Source organism: Scheffersomyces amazonensis, assembly GCF_036850825.1.
Source record: "Scheffersomyces amazonensis strain UFMG-HMD-26.3 chromosome Unknown RJT21scaffold_5, whole genome shotgun sequence".
Lineage (NCBI taxonomy): Eukaryota > Fungi > Ascomycota > Pichiomycetes > Serinales > Debaryomycetaceae > Scheffersomyces > Scheffersomyces amazonensis.
Genome location: NW_027042745.1, coordinates 530675 through 556625, shown reverse-complemented (window position 1 = coordinate 556625; position 25951 = coordinate 530675). Strand labels below are relative to the sequence as shown.

The following is a 25951-nucleotide window of genomic DNA, read 5'->3' as shown; positions in this document are numbered from 1 at the left end:
TTACTGTGTATTATTACTGTGTACTACTTATGTATTACTATATTACTCAACTATATCACTCTTCTTCATCATCAGACTCATCACTAGACACCTCTCCTCCCAACTCCTTAACCTGCTTCTTATACTTCTTAGTGCTCTCATCCATATCGGTCATCAACAACATCATATCATCGAATTCTGATTTGGCCACAGTATCCTTTTCAAGCTGTTTAAGTTGAGCTTTAAGTCGTTCTATTTCTTTTCTATCTCTTTCTCGTTCACTTTCATGTTGTTCAACACTAGTGGAATGACTGGTCTTTAACTCAGTATGGGATTTTTCTAATTCTAATTGGTGACTCTTCACCAGTTGTAACTCTTCCTTTAGTGACGACTCAGACTTCTCAGCAGTAGCTTGTAGTTTATCATACTTATCAGTAACCAGTTTAGCTTCCTTTTCAGCTTGTTCAAGTTTGGACTTAACCGCCTCTAATTGGTCCTTTAATGAAGCTTCAGAACTTTGAATAGCTTCTAACTGCTTAGAAGCTTTCTCAGAATCTGCGAGTTTTGATTTAACACTATCTAACTCTTGTTTCAATACAGCTTCAGACCCTTGAGCAGTGGATACACTGGCCTTTAAGGATTCATGCTTTTCAGCAGCAAGTTTAGCATCTTTCTCAGCCGCTATAAGCTTGAACTTAACAGCTTCTAATTCTTCCTTGAGTGAAGATTCAGACTTTTCAGTAGCAGTTTGTAACTTGTCATGCTTCTCGAGGATAACTTTAGCTTCCTTTTCTGCAGCTACAAGCTTAACTTTAGTTGCTTCAAGCTCTTGTTTTAATGAGGTTTCAGAGCCCTGGGCTGTTGAGACAGATGCGTCTAATTTCTCCTGGACAAGCTTAGTCTCTTGTTCAGCAGCTACTACTTTAGCCTTAGCAGCCTCTAACTCTTCCTCAGCTTTCTTAACTTGTTTCTCTAAATCAGTAACCTTCTCACTCACAGATTTCAATTGACTAACCGAGGCAATCTGCTTATCAGATAAATCTTTATTCTGTTTGGTAAGCTTCTCTTCAGCACTGGCTTTAGCCAAAGTTAATGATTCAAAATCCTGCTTCAAGGCACTCAAAGTTAGTTCAAATTCAGAATTCAGCTGTGTCTTGGCTTCGAGACTGACTTCAACACTGTTCAATTTATCTTCGAGTTCTTGTTTGCTTTGTTTCAATGCCTCTAAAGTGGACACAGAGTTAGAAAGTTCAGCACTCCGATCAGTTTCTGCCTTCAATTGTTGTTGAAGGTCTTCAAAGTCAGCTTTAAGCTTGGTGATTTGACTGGCTTGATCTTCCGATATAGACTTCCATTTTAAGGTGTCTGACAATTCCTTCTCCTTACCAGTTAGTTGTTCAGTTAATTGAGTTACTTGCGCTTCTAACGATGACTTTTTAGTAATAAGACCACTAAGTTCTTCACTATTCTGACCATTAGCAGCTTCTAATTGACTAAGAGTTTCTTGTAATTTACTTACTTCAGAAGTTCTGGTGTTTAATTGAGTCTCTACATCTTCTTTCCCTGCTTTCAATGAGTCCACTAACTTTTGTAACACATCCACCTTTTTGACGACGGCTTCTCGTTCTTTGACAGATTCCGTTAATTTCTGTTGGGTCTCTTTAATCTTTGATTTCGATTGTTCTTCGACTGCCTGTAACTCTTTAATGGTACTGGTTAAAGTATCGATCTCTGATTGTAAGTCATTCTTATTCTGTTCTACTTGTGCTAATTTCTTCTCGTGAACATCCTTAGCTGAAGTGAGCTGACTTTCAAGATTAGTGATCTTTTCTGTCAATTCCTTGATGGCAGTTTCTGAGCTTTGACTGAGTATCGATCGTTCATTCTCTATTTCCTGGGCTTTAGACTTTAATTGGTCTTTCAATTCAGTAATGGCTTGGTTTTTACTGGTGATATCGGCCTTTAAGCCTGTGATTTCCTTAGTTAAACCCGCATTATCAGTTTGTAAGGCTTTCTCAGATTCAGACTTTTCTTGTTTCAAAGATTCAATTTGTTGGTTCAAGGTGGTTTCAAGTTGACTCTTTTCTTTTAATGATTCAATTTGCTGATTCAAGGTGGTTTCAAGTTGACTCTTCTCTTGTTCAATGGTTGTAAGTTTGGTGGTAGTCGAGTCTACTAAGGCCTGTAATTCCTTGAGTTTACTAGAGGATTCACTATTGATCTTTTTGAATGCACTCAATTGTTCGGTTAAGATGGACTTATCTTCTTCAATGGCTTCTAACTTAGTTTGACTAGCTTTCTCAATGGCTTCTAACTTAGTTTGACTAGCCTTCTCAAGCTGGCTGATCTTGTTTTCAAGTTCTTCTTTATCTTGTTTAAGAGTATCCACAAGTTCCTTATGTTCAGTAATGATTCGTTCACTGTCAACTAAGGCTTGTTCGGATTGCTTCTGTTGAGCTTTGACTGTTTCTAGTTCTTTTGTTAGTGACTTGGTACTGTCGGAAGCAGCTGCCAAGTCTGCCTTGAGGCTTTTGATAGAAGTTTCATGATCCTTATGAGCCTTTTCTAAGGTGGATTGGATGGAGGTGTGGTTGTTTTGAGCGGCTTCAAGGTCTTTCTTTAAGGTATTGATTTGAGTGGTGAGAGATGCAGTTTGTTCAGTCAACTGAGTCTTCTCTTGAGTCAACTGAGTCTTCTCTTGAGTCAACTGAGTCATTTCTTGAGTCAACCGAGTCTTCGCTTCGACTAACTGAGTCTTCTCTTGAGTCAACTGAGTCTTCTCTTCAACCAACTGAGTCTTCTCTTCGACTAACTTCTCCTTCTCTGCACTAAACTTCTCTTTCTCCACTCCATGCCCCTCACTAAGCTCTCGAACCTTAGCTTCATGCTGCTCATACACCCTCTTCAACTCCTCCTGCTTCTTGGCTACTTCTTCTGCCGATGTATCAAGCTTCTTCTTCCAAACCTCTACTTCCTCCACCAATTTAGCTTCTGCTGCCTTCAACAGAGTCTCCAATTGACCATAAGACTCCTGAGACTTTTCAAGTTTAGCCTTCACTTCATCATGGGTCTTATTGAGAGTATCCAAAGTATTCTGAACAGTAGTTAAAGTAGTACTTTTTAATTCAAGTTCACTATCTTTGGCAGCCACAGTATCCTTCAATTGGGTTAATTGAGCTACTAAGGAATCATGCTTACTTTTAATATCAGAATGGGCCGTTTGAGCTGTTTGTAATTGCTCAGTTAACTCTTTATTCTTACTATTAACGTCTTGAATGGCACTATCATTATCCTGAGAGAATAACTCAAACTTAAGCACTTCATTAGCCAAATTCTCCTTAAGTTTACCGATTTCTCCTTCAAGCAGTTTATTGGTTTCACTGAGAGTATTGTTAGTAATCCCCATACTTTCAAGTTGAGCCTTTAATTTAACAACCTCTTCATCAGTCCGTTGTTGAAGGGCACTTAGCTCAGTCTGAACCGTTTCCTTTTCAGTTCGAGCCAATGCCAATTCACTTTCAACTCGTTTAAGATCTTCATCTCGATCAGATAGTTGCGCTTTCAAATGACTAACTTCATCTTCTAAAGTAGTTTGATTCAGTTTAAGTTCTTGAAAGGCCACTGAAGCGGCTCGTAACTTATCCATAAGATGTTCACTATTGGCTTCTGCATCATCCAACTTATCCTTCATCTCCTTAATGGCTGTATTCTTTTCAGTAGTTATAAACACGACTTTCTTATTTAGTCCATCAATAGACTGTTGAAGCTCCTTGGTAGAACTCGTCAACTTGGCGATTTGTTGTTCATAGGCTTTCTTAACTTTATTCAATTCATTCTTATTATGTGCTACATCCCTTTCCAATGCCTTAATGGTGGTTTCTCCATCATTCTTTTGTTTCTTAAGTTGGAATAAGTCTCGAGTCATATTATTAATTCCATCTTCCAATTTCCTCTTGGCCACTTCAGTGGCTTCTAATTTCAGTTCTAATTGTTTAAGAGCATCGGTCGAAATATTGGCTCGCTTCAGAGTATCTTCAAGTTCCTTCTGATAACTCAAAGTCTTTGTTTCAAAGTCTGATTTGGATTTCAGCATGATTTCAAGATTCTTCTTGGTTTCATCGTACGACTGTTGAAGAACCGCATGTTGTTCCTGTAGACTGGCGAGTTCTGCTTGGGCTTTATCGGATACGGTTTGTAACTCATTATATGATTCAGTCAATTGAGTCACCTTCTCGGAGAGGTCAGTCTTCACAGTCAATGCTCGTTCCTTTTCCTTTAGTAAATCTCTCTTCAATGAAGACACCTTCTCTTCGACTTCTTCAAACGCTTCATAAGTGATCTGGGCTTTAGGTTCCACAAGTGGATCATGAAATAATGCTCGTCTGATTCGGGAAAAGTTCTCCTTAATCATACTAACATAGATTCTATCAAAGTATACATCCGGTAACCCAGTAACATCCTGACGATCTTCAATCACCACATCTTCCCAATTCTTAAAGAACAGGTTATCAGCAAACTGTTTAACTTTTAAAGTATAGTTATCTTTACCTAAAGATTTCACTAAAAGCGCATGTAATTCTACTCGAGGAATTGGTGAATCCTTAGTCGAGAATTCATAGATGATTCCCACAAGAACTGATACCATTCCCTGCACAAGAACCTTCAGTTCCGATGAGTTATCCGATACAAAGGCCAATAAAGATCGAATGATTGAGGGATCACTAAGGAAATCATCCACGGCTTCGAAATCTTCAAATAACCATACCGACAATAACATAAGGTATCCAATACAAATCCGAGAATCCATTTCATCAAGAGTGGTAAGTAATAATCCTGACATGGCCGGTATACATTTCATAACTTCTTCACCAATTTGTTCATCTCCCGTCTTAACATTACTGGCGATTTTCTTATTTTCAGGAGTGTCTTCAAATAAGTACATGGCAATTAAGGAGGCAAACCAGATCTTGTAGGGGTTCAACTTGATTTCGGCGTCGTAGTCCATAAGGACGGTGAAGATGTTACCGTACGGAGGCAAAGTAAGATGTTCACCAGCTCCATTGCCATTGCCATTGCCATTTCCATTGGTCGTATTGGCTCCATTCCCATTCCCATTCTCTTCAGCTTCCACTATACTCGAATAATAATCAGGAATAGTGTATGCTTTGATTTGATCAGTTAGAAACGCCGACTTGGAGTCTTGATTGTTCTTAAAGAAGGCTTGAAGACACTTGGCTGCTCCTATTCTAATGGAAAAGTTATGGACGGAGTTAATAAACAATGACCAATTCAATAAAGCAATGGTTACAGGAATAGATCTATAGCTTTGTAATTGAACTGGTAAAGAAGGATCGATATATGGGACATCAATTTGAGAGAATTGATATTGAATAAGTCCATTTCCAGCAATTAATTCTGCTGCTGTCAATAAAGATATGGATCTAATTGTATTATGAGTTATAGGTGAAAATACTAATTTCAATACAATAAATAGTATCCCTGAATTAAATAATTGTTCTTGATTTTGTATAACAAATTCATTATCTTCTGATACAAAAGTCTTGCAAATTTCCAAGGCAATAGTCATATTTAAAAGTCTTTGATCAGTCCATACAATAGGAGGGATTAATACGGGGAATCCATTCTCATCAAATACTCCTTCTTCATAAATATCATCCACTGGTTCACCTAATAATTTAGCTAGTTTAGGTACACATTGAGTTTCAAGAAATAGCTTTTGATTAGATGCATTGTATTGTAAAAGATTAGTAATCAATGTAAGACAATCTTGAACTAAAATAGAACCTCTTATACCACCTTCTTCTTCAATTATATCGAATAATGCATCAAAAGTATTTTCAAATGCAACAAGTTTTTGAATATTGAAATTATTATTGACAACTCCCATAAGTAATAAGATAGCTTCATTTCTAACTGGATCATTATTATCATTTAATAATGCCACTACAGTGGATAATGAAGTGGGGATACTTAAAAGACAATCTTTAGTACGATTTGGACGACTTGAAACTAAGGCTTCTAATAATTGAAGAGTATATAATCTTATATGAAAATCTTCATTATCCAGAGTTATCTCAATTAAAAGTCCAAGAACTTCTTCCGATTTAGTCAATTCATCGGCAATCCATATAGATATTTGATCCATAGAAATATCATCAATTAATAATGGTGAAGGATACTTCCCATTAAGTATACGAGATTGTTGAGATATAAGTCCCTTTGTAAGATCTTCATCACTTTCACCTCGAATAATTAGAATCAATAATGTTTCTAAAATGGCCTTAACTACTTGAGGATTATTACTATCCTTCTTTAAGGTCGAAACTAATGGTCTTAACCCATATTCTACTACAGATTCTCGATACTGTCGACTAAAACTTTTCAATCCTAAGATAGCTGATCTCCTATCCGACGACAACGTTGCATGCTCCAACCGATTACATAAGGTGGGAATGGCTTCTTCGGCCAGTTGCACCTGATTAGGCTGATTCAAGATACTGTTCAAGTACTCCATCGACCTGTTTCAACGGGTGTATGTGTCGGTAGACGACTTTATATGGGAATGTTACCTAATTTGTATGGGCGAAATTTGAGGCCAGAAATAGTTAGCGCAAAATAAAACGCAAAACGCGCTGCGCTTGTTTAGGATTAACTCTAATTGAATATTCCGTATATTTTATAGAGTCAATTACTGTAATTAGAAATGTTTGATTTACGACAGGGAGCGGAATCTGCAGGTGGACCATCGACGGTAACGTTTTTCCCCGATATAAGCATGTTTGAACGGGAAACTGATACCGAACAAGTAACCCATGACGTGTTCATTCCCGATTGGATCCTACGACAACTTGGAACTCTTCAAAGTAAATTAGAAGCTATAGAGAGTAGATCACTTGGTGGAAGAGGAAGAGGTGGACGCACAGGTGCTCGATCACTTCATTCGTATAGTTCTCACTTTATATATGGATTAGCTAACAGTTGTTTTGGATATAATGGATGGTCAAGTCAGGTACTTGAATGTCCTATGATTATGACAGATTTTGATGAAGAAAATAAGAAGTATTCTGCTCAATTTCTGGCTTTAGTTAGAGTAACTTTGGCAGATGGAACTTATGTAGAAAGTAGAGGTTATGGAGATGGAGCTAATCTTCCTAATAAGTATATGTGCTATAATAAGGGAATGAAACAAGCTGTGACTGAAGCAACTAAGAATGCCATAATTGGACTAAGAGATTTACTTATAGAATATGAAATGTCTCAATTAGAGGCTAAACTTAAACGCGAATACGATTTACGATAACACCATTATATTTACTATTTATTTATGTATATACAATTTAGAAATCTAATATATGCTTCTTGGGGAATTCGGTAATGACAGGCACGGGAATCTCAGGAATTAAATATACTTCTCCATTATCATCAATTCTTTCTCGATCTCTTTCACTCATGTCATGGATCTCCACAATGTGTTGTTTGATTAAATCCGTCAATTCAATCCAATTGTTTTGAATTAAATAGGCCTTTTCCTTCATATGTCTTCTAATCAATCCCTCAATTAATCGAATGGCATCAGCTTGAGTTTGATCTAATCTTTCAATCAAACGTCCGACTGATCTAATTAAATATTCTTCTTCATAAATGGTACCTTTACGACCTTTAGCACGTTTTCTTTCTTCTCTCTTTCTATTCTTGGCTGTTCTTCTTGAAGCTCCAGTCTTGGCAGTTCCCGATGTTTTACCCGTATATCTGGTAAAGAAAGAAGGAGTAGTTGAAGTTTCAGAGGCGGCTACTGAGACATTATCAGGAGTATCTAAATCATCAGGAGCTCCATAGAATGCATAGGGATCTTCAGCTTTCTTAGCTCGTAATTCTCGTAATCTCTTTAATTGTGATAAGATTTGCGATTTACAATCAGCAAGTAATTCGGCTATAGTACCAAACCCTTCATTCAATTGAATATCAACGGCCGATTCCAATAATTCATGGTGCTTCTCCTTAGTAGCCAATAAAATGGCTCTATCATAGTAATAGTTCTTACAATATAATATTACGGCCTGCTCAATATTACCCAAGAAGTAAAAGGAAATCTCAGCTGCATCGGCATATTTATGATCTTCAGTTAATGAACTGATGAGCCTTTCAGCTGTTTCATTGGCTTGTTCAGCAAATTCCACCTTCTGAACCAAACTAAGTGATTCATTCCATCTCTTACTGAGAATATAGTTTTCAATGGCATTTTCATATTGTCCTAAGAACTCATATGAAATAGCAGCTTCAACATATTCTTGTTGGGCATTCAAATGCTCAGCATAAAGGTGTAATATGGCATTGGATCTAGTATCATCATATTTGTAGATACTTAAAGCTTTCTTATATAATTCATGTTGAACTACATAATCATCGAATTCTTGATGAGATTCACTTCCAATTTCAAATAACCAATGTAAAGCCTTCTCGTAATTCTTAAGATAATCATCAATTAAGAATTTCTTTCTTAAGTCGGTTTGGACATGTAAATTCTGTAAGAATGGTAAGTATTCCTTAGGATCCTTTTGAGATTTTTGTCCAATGGCTAAGGTTAATTTGACATCATACAATCCTAACGCAGTATTGTATAGTTTGTTGACATCCTGTAAAAAGCATAAATGAGTTACGGTCAGTTCCACTTGATCAGGATTCTTGAAATCTCCGATCAATTTCAAGGCATCTACCAAATTAGGCGGCTTTTCACATGCATACGCAGTAATGATGGTCTGTAAGTATGGCTCAAAGTATTCCTTTCTTAGCAAGACAGACAAGATGGCTTCACAAATCTTATTGACTTTGGAATCTTTGGTGTTAAACACTTCTTCTTTGTTCTTAATGATCCTTTTAGTGTCTTGAGGTGGAGGAGTTGGAGAAGTGATCTGTAATTTGGCTACAGATAATTCATTTCCATCCTCAATCTCATGAATAGTATCTCTATACTTAGTCTTGGTCGTGTCTTCTTCATGTAAACATGATACAAACAAGTCTAAATGTTCGACTTTCTTAATCTGATTAATGAAGATTTCAATATTACTAAAGAATAATTCAGGGTCATAATCATGAAGTAAATCCAAATCTATTCTATGAGTTCTACAAGCTAAGAAGGCCTCCTTATACTTGAGTTGTTTAATGAATTTCCGAACTCCTGATAACACCATAATTCTTGGACATATGGTTTCTAAATTACCTCGAGGAGCTTCAAGCACGACGGAATATTTAGATGGCATAGCACTGACTAACCAAGAACCTCTTTCTATTTGTCGTATTCTTTCATCGACTGCTTCGTTGCCATCCGTTTGAAATACTCCATACTCTTCGTCTCCATCTCCTGACTTTAAATGAACAAAACATAACTGTGCCTGAGCCGTAGTGAAGAGTAAATGTGATTCAGTCACTTTAATGGAAGTGACTGCACTGGCTATTTGCTTTTCATTAGCAAACAATTTCCCATTACTGGAAATCCCAAACGCTGTCCAACCAGAAGGAGTATCTAATTCATCTTCATCGGGAGTATTAGCTACTTCAAATTCTCGACATAATTGAGGGAAGAGACATACATCTGAAAGATCCAATGATGGACTAATGGTCATAACTCTACCATCTATACATTCTATAGCCACTTCATTAAAATCAGACGTAGGTTTGGCAAGAACTATCTTAGGATTGAACGGAATAGATTCATTGAATTTAGGATTTTCAACATCTTCTACATCAAATAACATCATTTTGGAATAACTGATACCATCGACTATTACTACCACAAACCAATCCTTAATAAAGGCGATTTGTTTGGCAACTTCATTAGGTTCTGTAAGTACTAAACTACTATCGATTTTCCCATCTACTTTAGGATTACCTCCCCTTCTCATAGATTCTAATGAAAGATAACTTAAATAGACATTACCTGTACTGCTCAAAATAGCATATTTCTCATTAGATTTACTAACCACTAAATCAGTGATGTTCTCATTAATATCAAGTTCTCGAAAACTTATGGGAGGTGGAACATTGGCAATTGATAAGGGAGTAATCTTTGCTATTGAACCATCAGTAACTAAGGACATCCCAACATCATCACCTAATTGAGTTGGACCCGTAACAATCTTATGACCCAAATCAATGATTTCAATTCCATCATCAGAAGTACCAATCATTAAATGTAAAGGTTTCTCGGGATGGAATTTAGCAAATAAGATTTGATTCTCAGGTTTAGATAAATTTATAAATAATTCTTGTTTTAAATACCAATGATAATTCTTACAAGTCCATAATTGAACTCTATCATATAATTGAAATAATAATACTTCACTATCCGAAGACCATTGTAAATTATTTATAACTTCTAATAATGGATCTAATCTTGTATTAAATTGTCCATGTCTTAACCCATTTCTTTCATAAAATACCAATTCAAGTACTTCATCTCCTTCATCATCTAAATGTCTTTGAGTTGAAGCTATTAAAGATCCTTGAGGCTTCCAAGCTAAATTATGTTCTAATCCATCAACTGCTTCATTAACACTATCTAATTCTCCTTCTCTTGTAAACACTCTTATAACTCTTCTATCATACATTTCGGCTGTATCTTCCACAAGGACTGGTTCTATAGTGGTTATAGAAAAATATTCACAATCTCCTCTCCAACTTATAGTCACATTATAATTATCAAATTGGGAAATCTCTCCTCTTTCAATTTCTCCTACGGTTGGATCTCTTAAGGTAGTTGTATCTTCTTTAACATCTAATCCTGCATGTTTAAGTGCCTCCCTTTCTCTTTCTAATGCTTTAAATCCCTTCCCTTTGAATTGAGTTTCTTTCTTCCCCCATCCTACAGATACATGTTTAGAATCACTAATCTTTATATCATTAGAATCTAATTCTCGTTCCGAAATAGGTTCGAATATTCTCGATAATAATAATAATTTATTTTCTCCAGTAAGAAGTGCTAAAGTTTCTTCATCGGGTGACCAACTGGCTGAATTTATACCTGAATCAATTGATCCAACAATTTCAACTATAGTAGTTGATTCATCAGGATTATTTGAATCATAAGTGGCAGTAATTATATCTCCATTACTTAATACAAAGATCAATTGACTTGATTCTACTACATGAATGAAATTCAATAATTTTGCTTCAAAATCATTCAATGGGAAACTTGCAAGTACATTAATATCTCCATTTTTCATAAATTGTTGAACTTCAATTATACCTGAATCTGATGATGATAATACAAATGTTATACTATCTGATACAGTATCAAACACAGAGTCCACCAACTGTAAGTCGGGATAAGTCCGGGACTCCGGAGCAATGTGGCCCCTGTTAAGAACTATCAAGTTTTTCATGGGCCTTTGTCTATAACTTCGAGATGGAGATATCTACTATGTTAAAATGTATATCAGTTCGATATTTTTTTTCAACTGCTCATCCCGAATCTGTCATTCCTGCACAGAGAAACTAGTACATATACATATATAACTATCCATAGTGATAATATATATTCCATGTAAGTCTACTTAAACATTCTAGATAATACTAATATACAAGGCGAAATAAAACTCCCAGTGTCCTAATAATAATAATAATAATAATAACAAAATAACAAAATAACAATAATAATACTAAAGAAATGAACTCGTCTAAGCACTTTGACAAAGCTCCTTTTCCTTTGTCCTGATATACTCTACAACAGTATCTTTCACAGCCAAATTTGGATAAAGCTGATTTTCGTATAGTGGACTTCTTGTTAGAGGATCAAATTTACCCTTCTTGTTCAAGTGGTCGACTAAGTATGACTTTTCGTACGTTATTCCACTTGGAGTAATGACTGGATCACTGAATAAATCAAACGAAATAGGATCCAATAAACTATCTGGTGCCTCATCAGAAATTCGACTATAGTCTATGTCTCCTTCAATAACTTTCCTGAGCAGTTGCTTTCTTGAAACCGACTTAGGTGAATTTGCAACCGAGAAATTACTTACTGATGAAGCAGCAGAGTCAATCGAAGGCATGGAGAATATTGAGCTAGCTTGATCGCTTGTAAGATTATTATTATTATTGGTATTGTTATTGTTATTACGGTTCAGTCTCATACTGCTTGAACGGCTACGATTGGATGATGAACTTACACTACTTCTATACTTAACAATATTGGATTCATAAATACCATGATTATAGTTATTTCTGAATATGTCAAGAAGATTGGAATAATCGTTTAAATGTGATTTGTATAACTGAAGTAATTGACGATTATACTGATTAGATGTAACATCATATTCAAACTTCTTTTTTAATTCTTCCACATCATTATAATGGTCGTTCTCCACCAATTTAAATAATTTATAATATAAATTATTGGTTGTGAGTATTCCGGTGAGTTCGTTATATTTTTTAATTTGGGTTTTCACAGCTAAAATATCATTATAGACATATTGAACTATTACTTCAGGAGTTCCAGTAACTTTTTGAGGATGTTGTGGTCCTTGTTGTTGTTGCAGTTGTTGCAGTTGCAGCTTAGGTTCCAACGCCAAAGAGCAAATCCTTGAGAATAAATCCATTTTCGATCTCATACGTATTTAATATTATAATATAATTTTATGTTGTACGTTATATAACCATGAAGTTGTAATAAAGGGGTAATATATATTTTACATTAAAAGGGGGTTAAGAGAATTCAGGGGAATGAGCTTACATTTTATACTATACCCATTATTTCAATAATAACAAAAACAAGACATAAAACTTTATGTCGTTTTCCGACTCAACTGCTTTAGAACATGAGGAGGGAAGATGTAGATGCATGAAATCTATCTCCATCATTAAATTATTTTCTATCTACCATCATCAGTATAAGCTTTTTACATACTAGAAAGAAATTCATCATGCCGGTGTATGCAGGCGCACAAAAAATAATAGTGTCGGTATTGTTTGCTGTACATCATAACATATCCACATTGGGAAGTGGAGGAGGAATGGGATGGAACAGACAAACAGGGGACTAGATCAAAACTATTATCAATACTAGTTTAAAGTAATTAAAAGTTAGTTGAGGTCATTAATTGTTTTAGAGATTATGAGCATTTAATCTATAATAGGAGAGAGATCGCAAGCTTTTTTTTTGTTTTGGCTTGCTATGCTCTGCTTTTGTAAACTGACTGGTGATTTTGAATGGCTTAAATGTTTGTTTTGCGTATAATTACCTGTTTTGCGGAGCAATAACTACTTATTACCATTACACTAACCGAATAAACAGCAACGATATTCTCGTTATCGTCTAATAATTGGATCCGAGCTTTTAAATTTAATTTTCATGACTTCAATTCGTTTTGTTTTGTTTTCTTTTTTTCTTTCGATAATGCAGTCTAAACGTCATACGATCTTGACAGGTTGGTTACAAGATCCATTTGTTCGGATCGGATATCCTCTCCACCATTATTTGCGGTATATGAGAGCAAACTTATACGAATATATCGCAAATGTTGGATATAGTAAAGGCTATACCATAACTACTTGTAAATGGTAAGAATTCAAATACCTGATATAACAATAGTAAAATTATACACATTTGTGCATAAATGTTCTATTCTCTCAATTATGCTCGTGATCGCCATTTCAGTTTTACCTTAGTTTAATCCCACTGGGGGGCTACTGTATAATTGAATAATTGAATTTCAATTTCAATTATACATGACCTAGATTGAGGAGGGTTTGCACTTTGGTCTATTATCTTGACAAGCCCATGCCGTATCAAGTAACTCTCCTGTTCAACTGTCGTTCAATTTGAAGTCTACACGAGGGACCACCTATCGACAATGCGTGGTGCCTACTTAGAGCTGCTTCAGTACACACAAAATTACGTAACTGTATTTTCAATTCCAATTCTAAATCTCACCTTCTGATGGTACATTCCTCTTTTATGTCCATAGTTTCTATAACAAATGTAATAGGGAATAGTTACACACGGACAAAATATTTTTTCTCCAATAATCGTAGGGGATAGTTAGAAAATAGTTAGAAAGAACTACAATGTGGTAATTTACCATAACCCACACGCCCATTTCTAGCCAAATTCAGCTAGGGAGCTTCCCATTTCGCACTAACTAGATAAAAGTTAATTATAAGCGTACGGCGCGAGAAGACGTTTTAGTATGTGTCAATGAGGAGGAACTGAGCTTTAGCTGTTATAGGGTCCCCAGACATGAAATTCCTATTGCGATGAAATTTCAAACCTGTAAAATTTGAGAATTGACACTTTGCAGGTTTCTTCCCGATCGGGTTAGTCCATAGATAATCGTGGGATGCTTTATCAATTGTGAAGTATGAAACAAAACTAACTTAGCTAGATAGTGTATAAGTTGAAATTAATGTTGCAGAACATGAAATGTACATATTCACATTTCCAGATCTTCATAAAACCGATCGGGCTTAAAGATTTTAAAATTCTTGACTCTATTTCTTATGACATAAAGTTGCAAAATTAATGTACAAATAACTTATCCGTATAATCAAGATTAGGAACGTTTCTCTAACTGTATGTATCGATAAGTATAGTAGTTGTTAAACTCCTGAGCTAGTTTGTTCAGTAGTTTTCGACAAATTCATAGAATGTACATATTGTTCTATTTACAGTATTCCAATTCTACAGAAATACATTTGTTCTTGGTAATTTATTAGTTTACCCACTGTGAACTCTCTACATCATTTACTTGCCCTGAATATACCTTAATCTTGAACTTAATCCACACTTTATCTAACAGTCTATTAAAGATGGATGGTACTCATCTTTTATACAGGAAACCTGCCTGCCTTGCCCTAATGTCTATGTCTCGATTAGGCATGCGCGGTCGTGTGCAGGCAAATTGGTCGATGTCCGTTCAAACATCATTAAAATTACGCTGGATGATAACTGGACCCTCCAAAGCTTACAACTAAGAATACCTTCAAATAACCTTCTAATTACCGTGTGACTATATCCATCATGCCGGAGAAGGAAGAGGCAGTTTTCCGTAAGTAAATTTTGAAACAATGCCTTCATTTGACATTATTTATGATAATTGTCTATTTATTAGTATAATAAATTAAAGTACTAACCAACCCTATTTTATAGGTTCTGCGGAAATGTCTTTAGTTCAATTGTATGCTCCGACCGAAGTTTCGCGGGATATTATTTATCGCATTGGTCAATTGAATCTTATACAATTTCGCGACTTGAACTCAAAGGTTAATGAGTTTCAACGTTCATTTGTAAAAGAATTAAGACGTTTAGATAATGTCGAAAGACAATTTAGATTTTTAAAGCACGAATTAGATCAAAGGGAAATTCCGGTTAAGACTTTCCCTTATGAATTAAATCCAGTTGTTCCTGAATCAGAAATTGATGAACATGTTGAAAATGCCCAATTATTGGAAGATAGAGTTGGTCAATTAATTGATTCTACTGAATCCTTATATAATAAGCAAAAAGAGTTAAAAGAATTAAAATTCACTATTCAAGCTGTTGATAATTTTTTTGCTACTAATACTGGACCATCAGGTGATTTAGATGATGAAACTGCTCTTCTTTCACAATTAGAATCTCAAACTGTATCTGAATCACATTCTGCTAATTTTATTAGTGGAGTTATTAATCGAGAAAAAGTTGGAACTTTACAACAAATTTTATGGAGAGTTTTAAGAGGTAATTTATATTACCATAGTGAAGAATTACCAGAAGAAATTTATGATCCAAAATCTAAGACTCATGTACGTAAGAATTCCTTTATTATCTTTTCTCATGGTACCATTATTTATGAACGTATTAAAAAGATTTGTGAATCTTTAGATGCTGATCTTTATAACGTTAATTCTACAGCTTCATACAGATCTGATCAATTAGCTGAAACTAATCTTAAATTAAGAGATTTAAGTACAGTTTTGGATGAATCAGAAAATGCTTTAACTTCAGAATTAGTGGCTATTTCAAGAGATTTATTAAAATGGTGGGAAGTTGTGGCTAGAGAAAAAGCAGTATATCAAACTATGAATCTTTGTGATTATGATGATTCAAGAAAATCATTAATTGCTGAAGGTTGGATTCCTACTGATGAAATCTCTACTTTAACTACTACCATTAAAGAATCTGATAATTCTCAATCAATTCCAACTATTGTTAATGTATTAGCAACTACTAGAACTCCTCCAACATTCCATCGTACTAATAAATTTACTGAAGCTTTCCAAAGTATTTGTGATGCTTATGGTGTAGCAACATATAGAGAAGTTAATCCTGGTTTACCAACCATTATTACTTTCCCTTTCATGTTTGCTATTATGTTTGGTGATTTGGGTCATGGATTCCTTTTAACTTTGGTAGCATTATATTTGGTATTAAATGAAAAGAAAATTGGTGGTATGAAGATTGATGAAATATCTGAAATGGCTTTCAGTGGTCGTTATATCTTATTACTTATGGGTGTATTTTCCATGTATACCGGATTGTTATACAATGATCTTTTCTCTAAATCAATGACTTTATTCTCATCAGGTTGGGCTTGGCCAACTGACTTTAAACCTCTGGAAACAGTTATTGCTTCTAAAGTAGGAACTTATGTATTTGGTTTAGATTCAGCTTGGCATGGAGCAGAAAATGCTTTATTATTCACCAATTCATATAAGATGAAATTATCCATTTTAATGGGATATTCTCATATGTCATATTCGTTCATATTTTCATTAGTTAACTATGTTCATTTTAAGAGTTTAGTTGATATTATTGGTAACTTTATTCCTGGATTATTGTTTATGCAAGGTATTTTTGGTTACTTATCATTATGTATTGTTTACAAATGGTCAGTAGATTGGTTTGCTATTGGAAAGCAACCTCCTGGATTATTAAACATGTTGATTTCTATGTTTTTAGCTCCAGGAACTGTTGCTGAAGAATTATATTCAGGACAAGCCACTGTGCAAGTAACTCTTTTATTACTTGCATTATTATGTGTTCCTTGGTTATTATTATTTAAACCTTTATACCTTAAAAGACAACTTGATAGAGAAGCTCAAGAGCATCATTACCAACAATTATCTAATGAAGATGATTTAACTTCAGATGATGCTGATGAACAAGATACTGCTCATGATGATGATGAAGAACATGAAAGTCATGACTTTGGTGATATAATGATTCATCAAGTCATTCATACCATTGAATTCTGTTTGAATTGTGTTTCACATACTGCTTCATACTTAAGATTATGGGCCTTATCATTAGCTCATGCTCAATTATCTTCTGTGTTATGGACCATGACACTTGGTGGTAGTTTCAGTTTTACAGGTCCACTTGGAGTCTTTATGATTGTAGTATTGTTTGCTATGTGGCTCAGTATGACTGTATGTATCTTAGTCGTTATGGAAGGTACATCTGCCATGTTACATTCCTTAAGATTACATTGGGTCGAATCAATGTCTAAGTTCTTTGAAGGTGAAGGTACATTGTACGCACCTTTTGGATTTAAGGGATTATTAAGCGATGTCGCATAAGCTCATACACTCCTTTATATATCGCATCCTCATCGTCCACCACTAGACTCTAAAACTTTATATACAATTCATTAATTTACATATACTATATCAATAACAAAAAATAAAAATAAAATAAAATAAAATAAATTTTAGCGAGTGTGCATATGTTGCGCACTAATCCCATCGCACTTTGCGCATCGCTATATCTGAAAAATTTAGCCTAATCCGGTTATGCTACTAACACCAAACCTCTACACTCCCCCACCAAAATGTCGTTACCGTTAAGTGTAATCCTTGAAGAATTACAAGTGTCCCCGAGCTCCATTAGTGGGATCCTCAGAACTCTTCATTATGACAAGAAAATTCTTGGAGATATACCAAAGTCTGATTCTAAGCATCTTGTCTCGAGAACATTAAATCTTAGTAGATCAGGTAATAGTTATAATAAATGGGCTGGTACTTCTATAATAAGAGTATTGGGAGATAATTATACTATATTATCCCAAGAAGGAGTGAATTTCTTTTCTGTGTTACTTAAGAATTTAGAAACTTACAATGAAACTATTGATATTAAAGTTTTAAATGCAACTATTGATAGTATAAATCATTTATGTGATAATATTAGAGGTAAACCCACATTAACTAGAGAAATATTAACTCCCAGATTAGCTACTATCATTACTTTATATATGGAGAAATTACATCATAATCCTTATTTAATAATTAAATCATTAAATAAATTATTAAAGAATCATCCAACAACTTTTAGACCCTTTGGTAATAAATTAAGAGCTAAATTATTAGAATTCTTAAACTTGAATGATTTCGTTTCATTCCCTGATAAATTGAAACAAGTCATTTATAGATCCTTAGCCTTATTACCTATGATTGAGAAATCAGAACCAGAAACTAAATGGGAGAATAATGTTAAGGATATTATTAGAGAATTAAAATCAATTATACTTGTTTATGGAGAATTTTTAAATCTTAGTGATGATGCTAATTTACATAAATTACTTGAAAAATTCCCTAGTGGAGAATGTGAAAATAAGATCTTTGGAGATTTAGCTATTGATGTTAATGATGCTAAATCAATCTTTAAGATATCTGATCGAATTGAATTATTATTGAATTTACTTCAAGTTTATGTTATTACTGAGACTACTTATAATGTCAGAGTTCCCTTAGGGTTAGTATTAATTACCATAGAAGCCGTATGTTCCATCAATATCCGATTCACATCATTTAGAAATGATGTACGTGATCAAACAATTAGAAACATTATATCATCTACCATATTATTGGCTCATTTGAATGCAATTAAAACCCTTAGTAAAATTGCTAGTGTTTATAAAGGTTCACTATTACCTCATTTCAGTAATATATTGGCATTCTTAGAGACACTTATTCCATTCAAGAATAAGAAAATTGATTCTGAATATATATTAGCCAATGAAGTCTTTTATAGAGAAATGATTTCAACAGTAGCAGGAATCTTGGCATTGGTTACCAACTTAAGTGATTCATCCTCATTAGTTAGATTTGTTGATGTAGCCCTTTTATTGGTTGAACCTCGAGTATCTGATGCTGAAGTGGCATCGACTAATAAGAAAGATAATCATAATAATAATGCAACTAATGGAGCCAGAAAGCAAAAGAAAAAGAATAATAACAATGCCATTCCCTTATCTGATTTGTTATCTCATCAACATTTGTTTTCTGGATCGATTTCTTCATTGACCATTCTGAAAGTTCGTCAATTTTTTAATATTATCATATCGATTGTCAGTTTACCACCTACTCAACATTATAAGCTTATGAGATATTTGATTATTGAGACTGTCAATGCTAAGTATTATAATAATGAGCATACTATTCCTCAGGATTTAGTATCATTATTAAGGAATGCAGTTTTATATCCTGGTTATGAAAGGATTTCTTTACTTCCTATTGTGGCTTCTTTACTTGGAAATGATCCATTATTGAGTGTGTTTATTAATCCACGATTCCCGCCTTTGCCTATATATATCAAGAAGATTGAGGTCGAAGAGAATATCGAGATGGAGGAAGATGAAGAGGAAGAGGATGATGAAGAAGCAGACGAGGTGAAAGCAGAAGTAGAAGAGGTGGTAGATGTAGTAGAGGAAGTAGAACAGGTTGTAGTTCAAAAAGTTGTTGAAGTAGTACAACAATCACAACCATTGTCCACTAGAAAACTTGAAGATGATGCTGAGACACCCATCAAACGTCAAAAGATTGAAATAGCCCCTATTGTTCCTGCGGTTCAGGTACAAGAGACACCAATCGTTACAGGTACTGTTGTTGGTGAGGTACCAGTGGTTGAAGCTGAGTCTGAAGATGACTCTGACTTTGCTATTCCAGAAATCGACCTTGATAGTGACGATGAGTGAGGGTATGGTATATACTAAATAGTGCTATGTATACAATTGTGTAGAATAAGTGCTATGTATACTGAATACTGCACTATATATAAATACTGCACTATATACATACTAAACACTGTACTACACTATACTAAATACTGTACCACATACTAATACTGTACCACACACTAATACTGTACCACACACTAATACTGTACTATATTCTAATTCTGTACTATACTATACTTATTACTCTAATTGTTGATCTATACAATGTGTATACTGAGTATTCTTCGATACTTTATAGGCACTACACTAATTAAGTACGCTACGCAATGGCCCCAAATCGTCGCGCAAAAATGTAAACACTCTTCACTATGTCTCCACTAATTTACTGAGTCTTCACTAAGTCTCACTAATTCTTCACTAATTCTTCACTAATTCTCCACTAACTCACCACTGACTCTTCTCCCCTACTGGCAATGGCACTGGACAACCGTGACGTCCAACTACTCTTAACGGAGGACTTGTCTCCCCACAAATTTGCCTTACTATTCCTTATTCAACTATACTGTCACCACCAAATTCCTCAATCTAAAGTCACGGCTGTACTAACAGTGTTAATTAATTTAATTGATAATAAACCTACTGAAGATGATGAAGAAATTACTATACTACCATCACTACAGGATGTAGTGGATGCATTAGGTCATGTAGGGAAGTCTAACTCTACTGAGAAAGACAAAGAGGATGAAGATATCTTACGACTTCAGATGCTGATCTTGAAATCATTATGGGATATAACTTCTGTCAAACAAGTGGATAATGATCTTTTATCATTTAATGATATACTAGAACCGGCTAGTACGATTTATACGCCGAAAGAAGCAACCGAAACTGACAAAATTAAGAAAATATCGTCTCGATCATTATTGGGATCATTCATCTATAAAGTTACCAGTGCATTCCATTTACTTAAGTTTGATGAGATCTTTTTACTTTATGAAGCTTTGGTAGAGTATCGGGAACCATCTCGACAATTCTATCTTGATCATGGTGGGATTATATTAGAGACTCCCATTAGTGATAGTATTGATGGTGATAGTGATACTAATAATACTAATACAGATTCTCAATTGTATGATACATTAAATCAACAATTGGCGGAAATTATGGATACTGAAGTTCCAAATACTTGTACAGCCAGTAGTAAATATTTCGCTATACCAAAACATGATTTACAAGTATTATTAGAACGTCAAATTCATTTATTAGAAACTTATGGAACTCCTACACCTAAAATGTTAAAGGATATAATGATTTTAATGACTTCACCAGATTCCAATACAACTCTGATTCAAAATGCGAATTTTAATAATTCAGCATCTTATTATTATATTCGATATCTTGAACATTTACATGCCTGTAATTATAATGGAGCCTTTGAATCATTACATCAATATTTTGATTATATGGTATCAAGTAATTCTAAATATTTTTATCATTTTGCTTTAATTTCAAAGGCTTCATTACATGAATTCTTTGGAGAAGATGAAAAGGCAATTGATTCAATTGAAGAAGCCATCTCTGTAGCTCGAGAACATAAAGATAATTCCGCATTAACTTATATATTATCATGGTTATTTAATTTTATGAAGAATAAACCAGATTTATGGCATAAACAAAGTTTCTTTAATAATAATGATGAAACTCAATTACTTAATTTTTTAATTGAAAAATCAAAACTGGTATCATTATCATTATATTCAATGAGTTATAATTTTGAAACTTTACAAAGAATGAATAGTGGAAGTACCATGAATAATTATTTGGAGAGTATAATTAAATCACTTTATATATCAATTCATGATAAAGTTTCAACATTTACTCGATCAAGTGAAACCATGGCAATGGTATGGAGTAGAATTGGTAATATTCAATTAAGTAATATATATACCGAAATTGCTATTGAATCAACTAATGATAAAAGAACTAAAATCCCCATATTAATTAGATTAAATTTTTTAAAATTTTATAAGGGAGAAACAGAAATTGGATTTAAAAATTTATGTAAATTAAAACAAGATATAAATTCTAAACAAGATTATTCATTATATAAAAGTGTTCATATTCGATGGATAATTTTATTAATTCAATTAAATTTATTAAAGGGTAGATTTAGAATTAGTAAAGAATTAGTAGAAATTCTTGGAGATAGTGAAATTAAAGATGTTGAATTAAAGCATGAACTTTATTTACTCAGGATTGAAGTTGAAATAAATTTAGGAAATTATGCTACTGCTTTACAATTAATTTGTGATAAATTAGATTCAGAATTAGTTAGTCTGAATATTTATCTAAGTATAAAATTAAATCTTATCAAGTGTAAAGTATTTAATTATAGTGAGAATTATTCTCAAAGTATTATTTTATTAATTCAACAAATTCAATTAAGTAAAAAGATTGGGTTTATAACTCTTATGGCCGAAGGCTTTGAATTATTTATTTCAACTTTAAATCATTTAGGTTATTATGAAGATTCTTATGAATTACTTCATCAAGTGATGCCAATGATTATATCTATAGGTAATAAACTTCTAGTATCTCAATGTTATTTTGAATTAGCTAAAGTTTATTATCATAAAAATTTAATTAGTAAAGTATTACAATTCTTAAATTTGTCTATCTTAGGCTTTAAGGATTGTTGTCATCTAATTAAACTTAAACAAGCGTTTGAATTCGAACTTCAAGTAGCTCAAGCTCAGGGCGATGAGCAATTATTGCACCATGCAACTGAGTCATTAGCTAAGTTACAAGCCAGATCAGTTCAGGAAAATGATTATGGATATGTGTGAAGAATTTATAGTAAGTACATAGGGATTTATATAAGTATATATCAAGATAATAAATAGAAGAGGGGAGGAAGGGAATGGAAGGGAAGGGTACGTGACTTTACTCACTTTGACTTATCCTCAGCATCCATTCTAGCCAAAATAACTGAAGCCCCATTCAATTGAATCACATTGGCAAATTGCTTAAATAACCAAATAGGAGCAGATAACCAAGCCAATAAAGTTCCAAACCAAAAATAATTATAATAATGTAAATAAATAGCCACATAAAATAATTCATTAACTAAACATACAACAAAAAGGACCGTACGATTTGTATAATATAATGATAAAATATAAGATTGACTTTGATCAACATTTTTATGAGAGGTTGAACCACTACTTTGCATAGCATACATATGCATATAATGAGATGCTAAATCTAATGATACAAGTAATTGCCATAATAAAGTATAAGATGGATAAATTGTTGCCAAATAAACAATTAATGAACTTGTAGCACATCTATCAGTTACCATATCTAATACAGCTCCAAATCTTGTACCTTGATTAAATTTTCTAGCGGCATAACCATCAAAGGCATCAAGAAATCCGGATATACCATATAAAACTAAAGTAATAATTGGATGATTTCTCATAGATATAAATGAAAGAACAGCAGTAATGATTCGAAAGTATCCAATTAAATTAGGAATATAGAAAAAAATATCTCTAACTTCAACTTTCTTACTGTTAGACGCACCCGAAGTGGCCACTGGTTCTGGTTGTTGATCTATAGACATGAACGGAAATGGATGGATGGAATGGAATGGAATGGAACGGATTGATGGAGTGGAGTGGTGTCGTGTCGAATGAATTAATGAGAATTGGAGTGGATTGAACTGAACTGAACTGAACTGAACTGAACTGAATTGATATGTATAGGATACAGTTACGGAGAAGCTGGTGGCCGGCCGACGGTATGAATTGAGATGGTGTTCGGTAGCCAGGATAGGCGAAATTTTTCAATCACAGGGAAAATATATAAAATGTAAAATATGTCAGCGGGCGGATTGCGGGACGAGCGAGAGGGCCGATTATGGAGTGAGTTAGGAAGTAGTAGTGTGAGAGTTGGTGAGAGTTGGTGAGAGTGAGAGTAGTGCGGGAGTAGGGAGTACAGTAGTAGTCAGTAGTCAGTAGACAGTAGACAGTAGAGTAGAGAATTCAGTAAATAGGGGACTCCAGTAAGGAGTATAAGGAGCTTAGTAGATAGTAGTGTAGGGTAAAGTTGCTAGTGAGAAGGATTGCACTAAACCCTACAGTAGACACTTGTAGACACTAGTAGACACTAGTAGACACTATAGTCATTGTAACACTATACCAACACTATGCTGTATTCACTGTAACACTTACACTATACACTAACACTAACACTAACACTAACACTAACACTAACTTCTCATAGTCACTATACTTAATACTGACCATATTAATCTGTAGCAGTCACCGCACAATACTCTCTACTGTACATTTCACTCTCACCCACTAATTTTCGTTCGCTAAATTTTTAACTTTCATAACTTTTCACTAACCATCCACAGTACCTCTTCACCAACAATGACTCAGTACCTTAACTACCGTGTCAATCTTCAGTTGAAGGATGGATCCAATCCCTCGGGACTCATCACTCGTGTAAGTAATGATAGCATCACTTTACGTGATGCTACTGATGCTCATAAGCATCCCATACCTGATCTCAATATCTTAAGTACTCAAATAGCTGATTTAAAAGTAATTAAATTACCAGCGGATTTCTATAAATCCAATAAAAAGAATAAGGAAAGAGAAAAGAAACATCTGTCTTCTGAACCAGAAACTTCCAATTCAATTATTGTTGAAGATAGCAATAACAAAATCAAAATTAAACAAAATCAAGATAATGATCCTGATTGGGATAATGAATCTCTGAAGGTTCTGAATCTAACTGATTTTGACTTTGCAGCTAATTTAAAGATGTTTGATAAATCATCAGTATTTGCTGATTTTAAAAAGAAAGATACTGTCAATCCTCATGATCGATTGGTAGGTCATAATAAACTTGAAAATGTTTTAAAAGTTGCCAAATCTAAAAAGGATAAATATGATATTGATGAAATGGTTCTTGATTCTAATAAAAAGGATAATTGGGATAATATAGGTAATGCTACTCGAAGACAATCTAAAGTTGAACGATCAAAATCTCCTAATCCTCTTAAGGATGGACCAAATTCTTCATCAACTAATCTTAAATTTGTTGATTCATTATCATTAAATCCAATCCCTCTTGCATCACCAGTTCAAATGTTAGAAATTGAACGATTAAGTTCTATATCATTTGGATTATCGTCTAATTTAATTACTGAGATTGCTGCCACTAATTTATCTCAATTAATTACTAGTAAAATTTTAGGAGGTTCAACAAGATTAAGTAATAAAAAGAATCATAATTTACCTCCATTAGTTTTACTTTTAATTGGATCTTCAAGAGTAGCGAGTAGAAATTTTGCTACTGGACGTCATTTAACTAATCATGGAGTTAGAGTTTTAGCTTATGTATTAAATGAAGAAATTCTTGATGATACAAATGAAGAAGATATTGATCATCAATTATCAGTGCAATTACATTTATTTGAAAGTTGTGGTGGGAAAGTTATAACTGGAGAATTTAATCAAGTATTAGATATAATTAATAATCAATTAGATACTCCAGTAGAATTAATTATTGATGGATTACAAGGTTATGATGATCATTTAGATGATATTTTTTATGAAGATATCGATAGTAAGAATTTAAATCATGTCATTAAATGGTGTCATGAATCTTCTCAAATTAATAAAATAATGTCACTTGAAGTTCCATCAGGTTTAGATGGAGGTTCAGGGATTCTTACTAGTGATACTCTTCATATAAAATGTCGTTGGCTCATATCATTTGGTATTCCAATTACGGGATTATTATTGGCTTATAAAAATGGACAATTGGATGTTGAAAATGATGATATCACCCATTATTTAATTGATATAGGGATCCCCAATAAAGTCTATCAAGCCAAGAGTAATTTAAGAAAGTTTGATAAATTCTGGTATAGTGCCGAATCAATTATAAAGATTGATGTAACTGATTAAATGACTAAATATATATATATATGTACACTAATAAAA

General features: G+C 33.8%; 7 protein-coding genes across 7 annotated transcripts; 4 read left to right on the top strand and 3 right to left on the bottom strand. All coding sequences in view use genetic code 12, as the record gives it.

The window, feature by feature from the left end:
* Nucleotides 1-2: 2 nt before the first annotated feature.
* Nucleotides 3-6543, bottom strand: USO1 (Uso1p). Its single transcript, XM_064883384.1, has one exon. It carries the CDS (start codon nucleotides 6512-6514, stop codon nucleotides 56-58), a length of 6459 nt encoding a protein of 2152 aa, XP_064737259.1. The 5' UTR covers nucleotides 6515-6543; the 3' UTR covers nucleotides 3-55.
* Nucleotide 6544: 1 nt separating this feature from the next.
* Nucleotides 6545-7319, top strand: RAD59 (Rad59p). Its single transcript, XM_064884685.1, has one exon. It carries the CDS (start codon nucleotides 6704-6706, stop codon nucleotides 7298-7300), a length of 597 nt encoding a protein of 198 aa, XP_064737258.1. The 5' UTR covers nucleotides 6545-6703; the 3' UTR covers nucleotides 7301-7319.
* Nucleotides 7320-7337: 18 nt separating this feature from the next.
* RJT21DRAFT_3190 (Elongator subunit) lies at nucleotides 7338-12593 on the bottom strand (the record flags this gene model as incomplete). The annotated part of the gene is made up of 2 exons (XM_064884148.1): nucleotides 7338-11352; nucleotides 11839-12593. The coding sequence occupies 2 exons, from the start codon at nucleotides 12591-12593 to the stop codon at nucleotides 7338-7340; spliced, it is 4770 nt and encodes a 1589-aa protein (XP_064737257.1).
* A 2340-nt stretch (nucleotides 12594-14933) lies between these two features.
* VPH1 (H(+)-transporting V0 sector ATPase subunit a) lies at nucleotides 14934-17727 on the top strand. The gene is made up of 2 exons (XM_064879869.1): nucleotides 14934-15041; nucleotides 15143-17727. The coding sequence occupies exons 1-2, from the start codon at nucleotides 15014-15016 to the stop codon at nucleotides 17551-17553; spliced, it is 2439 nt and encodes an 812-aa protein (XP_064737256.1). The 5' UTR covers nucleotides 14934-15013; the 3' UTR covers nucleotides 17554-17727.
* Nucleotides 17728-20315: 2588 nt separating this feature from the next.
* RJT21DRAFT_46420 (anaphase promoting complex subunit 5) lies at nucleotides 20316-22825 on the top strand. The gene has a single exon (XM_064884684.1). It carries the CDS (start codon nucleotides 20402-20404, stop codon nucleotides 22772-22774), a length of 2373 nt encoding a protein of 790 aa, XP_064737255.1. The 5' UTR covers nucleotides 20316-20401; the 3' UTR covers nucleotides 22775-22825.
* Nucleotides 22826-22875: 50 nt separating this feature from the next.
* On the bottom strand, nucleotides 22876-23553 carry RJT21DRAFT_3187 (CDP-diacylglycerol--inositol 3-phosphatidyltransferase; the record flags this gene model as incomplete). The annotated part of the gene is made up of 1 exon (XM_064884147.1): nucleotides 22876-23553. The coding sequence occupies one exon, from the start codon at nucleotides 23551-23553 to the stop codon at nucleotides 22876-22878; it is 678 nt and encodes a 225-aa protein (XP_064737254.1).
* Nucleotides 23554-23808: 255 nt separating this feature from the next.
* Nucleotides 23809-25915, top strand: EDC3 (Edc3p; the record flags this gene model as incomplete). The annotated part of the gene is made up of 2 exons (XM_064880321.1): nucleotides 23809-23894; nucleotides 24352-25915. 2 exons carry the CDS (start codon nucleotides 23809-23811, stop codon nucleotides 25913-25915), a joined length of 1650 nt encoding a protein of 549 aa, XP_064737253.1.
* Nucleotides 25916-25951: the final 36 nt, after the last annotated feature.